The sequence below is a fragment of the Cyprinodon variegatus genome, unplaced genomic scaffold (assembly GCF_000732505.1).
Source record: "Cyprinodon variegatus isolate N-32 unplaced genomic scaffold, C_variegatus-1.0 Scaffold494, whole genome shotgun sequence".
NCBI lineage: Eukaryota > Metazoa > Chordata > Actinopteri > Cyprinodontiformes > Cyprinodontidae > Cyprinodon > Cyprinodon variegatus.
Window position 1 is genome coordinate 362629 of NW_015150947.1, and position 6910 is coordinate 369538.

A 6910-nucleotide genomic window follows, 5' to 3' on the forward strand; every position below is an offset into this window, starting at 1 on the left:
CAGAACCAGGCTCAGTGTGAGCGGCCATCTGCTGAGGCCGACTGGGGTTCAAGGAGACAGAAGCAGAGATACAAAAAGCAGCTGTAGATGGCGGCCCCGTCCAGGAAACACACAATACAACATATACCGAACCGAAAACCGTGACCACAAAACTGTGAACCGAACCGAATCGAACCGTGGATTTTGGGAACCGTTCCACCCCTAATAAACACTGCATTCAAGATATATAAAAAAAAAAAAAAAAAAAAACGAATTATCTGCCATTGAGAATTGGAGTAATTTTAGCTTCACTTGGTTTAAATTTTATACAAAATCCTCTTCAAGGAACCTTTTGCTGTCCGATTATTAATCGATTAATTGAAATAATAATCGACAGATTGATTGATTAGCAAAATTTTCATTAAAGCAGCAAAATATCAAGTATAACAACTGATAAGCTGAGATATTTTTAGTAACCAATAAAGAACACTACATGATTCCAGGAGAAATATGAAAATCTCTAAAGTTTTCACACAAAAAAAAATAGATTTGATATTTTTTCTGATTGCCAACTGCAAAGAGAATCTGCAAGGACCTTTTTCTCCTCTACAATTAAGAGGAGAAGAAGGTCCTGTTTGTCATTCTCCCAGAAACCATGACGGTTAGAGAAGACCCTCTGATCAGATGAGACTAAAATCCAACATTTAGACCTACATTACAAGGTGGTGGCAGCATTATTCCCTGATATGGGTGAGCTGATATCAGACAAAGAGAAGGAAAAGCTTCTAAAAGCATGACGTGACAGCAGCCAGGACAGGACAAAGAACAACACGGGCAGAAAAACTCAAACGATCAAATTTCAAAAGTCACTAAACTGCCAGCAAAGGCAGAAGAAGCTGGATGTTCCACAGTAAAGCTGGTTTAATCAAACCGCTCCAGCTTTCTGACTGAGGAAAATGGAGATCCTGATGAGGAGGCTGGTTTTGGACCAGGAACAGAATATTTAATTGCTTTTTTTATCCAACTGGAACAGAATCAAACACATTTTATTGCAATAATGTAGGATGTTAAATCTGAACGAATTCCTTTTTAAATGATAAGACTAAAGCTTGATTCCTGTAACTCAAATCCATCAGGACACTTAACTACGGTGGAAGGCTGTCTGAATCCTGCCCTTACTTAGGAAGGAGCTAGAAGCAGGAAGTAGGATGCTCCTTGGTGTCAGTGTAGTAATCATAGGGACATCCTGATGTTTCCAGCTGCCCCAGGAAGGTTGATTCCTTCCCACAATCCTTTGCCTGACATGACGTATAGACACAGCCCACCTCACAGAGTAAAAAAAACAGTTTTTAACAGAGAGCTTCAGCCGTTTGCTATGATGATGTAACTTTTTGTATTTCTTACCTGAGAGGCTGTAGTCCCAGTTTGACCGGCATCATCCGTGTGTGTCGGTGCTTGATGATGTAATAAGGATGTCTGGGTTCAGCACAGCTGTCTGGACTGTTGACCCCAGGAAAGGTGAAGGATTAGGAGTTAAGGAGAGGAGGTAGGAGCTGAAATATGAGGCACTCAGACTGAGTCCATGTTTTGATCTTTGCACTGATAAAATAAAGCATTCAGCTCTGGGAATGCAGTCACTGCCCAATCCGTCCCGGAAGCACGATCCGTTCCACGCATATACATCCGGATGTCCATAAATAATGTAATTATGGTACTAAAACTACTTATTTATATCCTTAACTCACTAAATAATACTAGTACACATCTGTAAAAAATGTTTTATGACTTTTGTGAGACATTTTTTATGCTTTTTATATTTTAAACTGCTTCTCTGATGTCATCATCAGACATGCTCAGAGCAGTCCAGCGAAATATGATGAAACCATGTTTATTTGCATTTTAGTTGTTTCTTTCTTTAGATAATGCACTATACAGCATAACGTTAAAACAAAACGAAAACATGAAATTCAAAAAAGTCTAGATAAATGTTTAAATCCAAAGCCGAAAACGTTAGCTCCCAGAAGTAGCGTAGCATCCTATTTCAGGTGCAGATCAGACAGAGACGAGTGATAAAACAGAAAAGATTTTAATGCATTTATTTTCTCAGGAAATACTTTATTGACCTTTACCACATTATATTGTGGTACATTTACTATTTTTGGGGAGGGAAAATGTCATTTTAGGTATATTTAACAAAATAAAATCGAGGATGACGCGGATGTTCATCTGGATGGGCAAATGAGCTGATAGGACGTGCGCAGAACGGATCACGCTTCTGGGACGGATCGGTAGTGACAAGTACAATAAAAAAAATACTCAAACTGTTAAAAGGAACTGTTTTAGAGGCTAAAAAGAGAGGTCTGTGTGGTGGAGAATGGCCTAGTCAAAGTCCAGAAGAACAAGCTCTAAAAATGTTTATGTTCTTAGTCTTAGTTTGTGTTTGCAGAGGATGGGTTGTGGTTTTAGTCCTTTTTTTTCCACAAGATCTGATCACTGATTCTACTTCCTGTCTGAACATTAGACTCATTTCTCAGCCAATCTTTCCATAAAAAAGTTCTTTTCTTTTCTGGTTCCTGTTTATGATGTAGAAGCTGGTGTCACTCCAGTCCTGACATCATCCCGTATCGATTTTCTGCAGGTCATTGCGACGTCGGCGACCAGCCAGGAGACGTTCGACTCCCTCCTGAACTTCAGCAAAGCCCTGGGAAAAACACCGGTGTCCTGCAAGGTGAGGCACGCGGCTCTACAAGAACCGATAATCACTAAACCTCAGGCGCAGAAGGTTCCGCCCTGACTGGCTCTCTTTTGTTCAGGACACTCCTGGATTCATCGTGAACCGCCTGTTAGTTCCCTACATGATGGAGGCCCTCCGGCTGCATGAGAGAGGTGCGTCCTAGTCCTGCTTTCTGTTAGAACGGTCGCCATGGTTTCACTCCAGCTCCCGTCTGTCTTTCTCCAGGCCATGGATCCAAAGAGGACATCGACATCGCCATGAAACTCGGAGCTGGTTATCCCATGGGACCGTTTGAGCTCAGCGACTATGTGGGACTGGATACCATGAAGTTCATCATAGATGGTGAGCCAACATTGGTCTCTAAATATTCCTTTAACGTCAAAGATTTGGATGGAAACAAGCATCTTCCTCCTGATTCCTTAGGCTGGAGTGAGAAAGATCCCGACAACCCGATCTTCGCTCAGAGCGAACTCCTGAACAAGCTGGTCGCAGAAGGAAAACTCGGCAAAAAGACGGGAGAGGGGTTCTACAAATACAAGTGATCAGTCCGAACCGGAGAAAAGGAGAGCTAAGGGAGGCGGATATACTGTAAAGGTTGTTTCCATCCAGACCGTCGCTGAATGTCAAACTTGAATAAACACAGTTTAAATTCAATTCAGTTCAATTCAGTTTATTTCTGTAGCACCAATTCACAACACAAGTCATCTCAAGGCACTTTTAGAAATTCTAGGAACCACTAGTAAACCTGCAGATTGAGAGCAAAGTGCTGTTAGGAACAATCAGATCTCTGATATCAGATGGAGCTTGGCCATTTAACTAGCTGCTATAAAGTTATTTATGGTGTTTTAAGACATAATTTCTCATTTTCAAATGTCAAGTAAAATTTTTTTGCTGCATGAGCAAATAATTTCACTTGTTTTAAGTAGCTCTTTCCTGGTATGCAGCGGTTTTTCTTAAAATTAGACACCCCTTCTTTAGGAGCGCATCTATTTAAAAATGAATGTAATCACTTTTGATTTAGAAATGAATATAGAGTGAAGTTATTCTATGCATCTTTAGGGAGTCTCCAGTCTGTTACTTTTTTGTTTTTGGAGGATTACATCCTAAAAAGTTTGGAAACCCCGGTTTTAGATAAACATCCATATTACAGTTTCTTATTGGTCCCAAACCTGGACAAAACTGATGTTCAAATAAGTGAACATATCTTATAATAAGCCCCGCCCCCTCTCCTAATTTGAGCAGAAAATTGGGTTGATCTGCCAATGGAATCAGTATTTTCCGCTTTCAACAAAGATATTTAGCTATCATTTTAAACACAAATGATCTTATTCCATTTGCAAATCAACTTACCTGCTCAACATGAGGAAAATACACTTATTTTCAGAAAGAAAAAGGTTTACTTATATCCGATTTTTACCCGAGCAGGTGAAAACAGCGTCCTCTAATGAGCACAATGCATCTTTTTTAACAAGCTTTGCACTGGTGACCACTTGTCATTATTATAAAATTTAACTTATTGATCCAGTAAACTCTTATATTAGCTGTACACTGCAAAAAAATGGAAATCTAAATAAGTAATTTTTTCTTAAAATAAGTGCATTTTGGCTTGAACGGAGGAGGTAAGTGAGACAATGCCAATGGAACAAGAAAATTAACATTTTAAATAAGAAAAAGCTACTGCATTGTTTTATTTGAGGTGCATATTATCTAATAATCTTATTTTAAGAGTAAAAATACTAATTAGCACCCATTGGCAAATCATCCCATTTAACTACTAGAATTAAGGGTAAACACTAGGGATGCACAATATAATCGGCCTTAAAACTGAATATCGGACATCGGCCACCCCACCAATAATTAACCCGATATTTGATCAGCTTCTGAGTTTCTAAAGTCTAAAAAAAAGAAATACTACTTCTTCCTCAAAAACTTCTTTTTTACAGACTTAAAAACTTCTAAAGACAAGGGAAAAAATATTGATACATTAAAATATCCCAATATCTTCATATGCTGATATATTGCCATTTAAAAACACCATATCAATCTCTTTTACTAATGAAATATTGCTATATGTCATCGTTATGCTACGAAATCCCCCCGAAAATTCACGAAATTTTGCCATATTTTTATATGTTGATATATTGACGTGGTATCGATCTATTTTACTAACAAAATCTCACAAGAATTTGCAAAATATCACGAGAGTTTGTAACAGAACGATGAAATTTCACGAGATTTTGAAAGTAAAATAGATCGATACCGCGTTTTTAAAAATCAATTTGATATCAGCATATGAAAATATATTTGAGTATATTATTTTTCAAAGTGTCAGAAATGGATAACAAAACAGCTATTTTCAATGACTACTTATTTTTGTCCAGCTTTAACATCGGTATCGATATCGGTTATCGGCTACATGAGTTTTAAAATATCGGCATATCGGATATCGGCCAAAATCCCAATATCGTGCATCCCTAGTAAACACTCATGGCTTAAGACAAAATTACTTATTTCTAGACTTTTTTTGCAGTGTATTATCTATATCCCCAGCCTGCTGCACTGCAATAAACAAACAAACAAAAAAAAAACTTTGACTTGAAATACACAAATTTTCACTTGATTTTCATAGGCCAGCAAAATAATCTACCAATAGTTCAAGATTTTTGAAGTTAAAATAGAATAAAACATCCATTATCTTATTTCAAGTGCAGTGAATATAAATATGATTTTAGGGGCTAAAGTACTTACTCCACTCTAATATTTTTACTTACCAGCTTAAATGAAGGGCAGCTGCCCTTAATTTGGATTTATTTTCAGATACATTTTTGCAAGGTGGATTCTTTGTAGATGCATTTACCTGTTGGCCTCTGGGTCCTGGAGGTCTAAAGTTCCAGAGGGGATAGAAGACTACAGCCAATCACCTGTTCGCTGGTGTCAGAGGTCAAGGGCCCTCCAGGGAGGGTTTTTTTTTCTCTCCCAGAGTCCTCTCTGTGTTTGGCTGCTGTCATTTCACACGCAAGTCGAAAACTTACCCAGCCCTGGATGAAAACACAAACCAGAGCATGATACCGTCTCTGCTGTGCTCCATTGTAGGAATGTTAGCCAGGTGAAGATCTGTTCTTGTTTTGGTTTAACCAGCCTATTTATTATCAATTTAATCTGAAATGAAAAGGAATTCTTAAGCTACTATTCCTACCTGTTCCACCCTACAGGCCTGATTAGTGGCGTGCATCAGCAGCGGTTGATTTTCCGGATGCCCGTCTCCACAGGGGAACTCTGCCTAACTGACCGCTGACGAATCCATTTTGGAATAAAGTTGTAACGTAAAGTGGAAACCAAGTTCTTGAAAACCAAGTCCAGTGGATTTTTTGAATTTTTACGGAACGTAAAGTGGAGCACTGCACTGAGAACATGGTGTGACAGAAAACTCAAACCAGCCTCAAACCGTTTATGTCTGACTGTTGCCAGGAACAGAGATCCACAATAAAATCAGCATCGTGTTTTGCTCAACAAGACTCAAGTCTTTGAGATTAAGTCCATAAACTCATTAGGAAAATATTCTTTCCCAGTAGTGTTCTCTGCCATGCTTCTTTAACACAGGCTGTGGTTTCCTTGTAGTGGTTTAAAACCAGACCGCTCAAAGCATCTGCTGCGGTTTTCTGGATCTCCACATAAACGATCGGAAGAAAGTTAATTTAGGTTTTTTTTTTTTTTTTTTTTACATGGAGCCTGATTAGGAACACCCTGATGCATCAGACTTTAAGCCCATCTTGTTTTATTTCAGCCTAATCCTCACACAGGGCCACGGATATTTTAATTTCTTATTTTTCAATCATAAAAAAAAAAAAATCATTTTTAAATGGTATTTTAAGTTTCCTTGTGATGATTTTGAGTTCCACTTAAATTTCTTTGATGTTTTGAAACTCAAGTATGACAAAAGTAATGAGAAATCAGTAAAGAGGCAAACATGTTTTCACACCACTGTGTATTTGATCTCCAGCCGTTATTTGATGTTTGGCCCTCATGGGATAACAGAGACCTGGCAGAGGCAAACAACCATGCATACACTCCCTCTATCACTTCTAAGGGCAATGGTGGGAGACAAAATCATCCTAAATGCTGCGTTTCTGGACCGTGGAAGGAAGCCAGACTTCAAAAATGGGCAAAAACCTTTCTAAACATCATTGCTGAATGTTT

General features: G+C 38.5%; 1 protein-coding gene across 1 annotated transcript in view; it reads left to right on the plus strand.

Annotated features, from left to right (window-relative positions):
* Nucleotides 1-3371, plus strand: part of hadh (hydroxyacyl-CoA dehydrogenase) — an 8710-nt gene extending 5339 nt beyond the window's left edge. The window contains exons 5-8 of the mRNA XM_015390354.1: nucleotides 2618-2707; nucleotides 2793-2865; nucleotides 2939-3055; nucleotides 3137-3371. Of these exons, the coding sequence (XP_015245840.1) occupies nucleotides 2618-2707; nucleotides 2793-2865; nucleotides 2939-3055; nucleotides 3137-3255 (399 nt within the window). The 3' untranslated portion in view covers nucleotides 3256-3371. The remainder of the gene's footprint in view (nucleotides 1-2617; nucleotides 2708-2792; nucleotides 2866-2938; nucleotides 3056-3136) is intronic.
* The last annotated feature ends 3539 nt before the right edge of the window (nucleotides 3372-6910 follow it).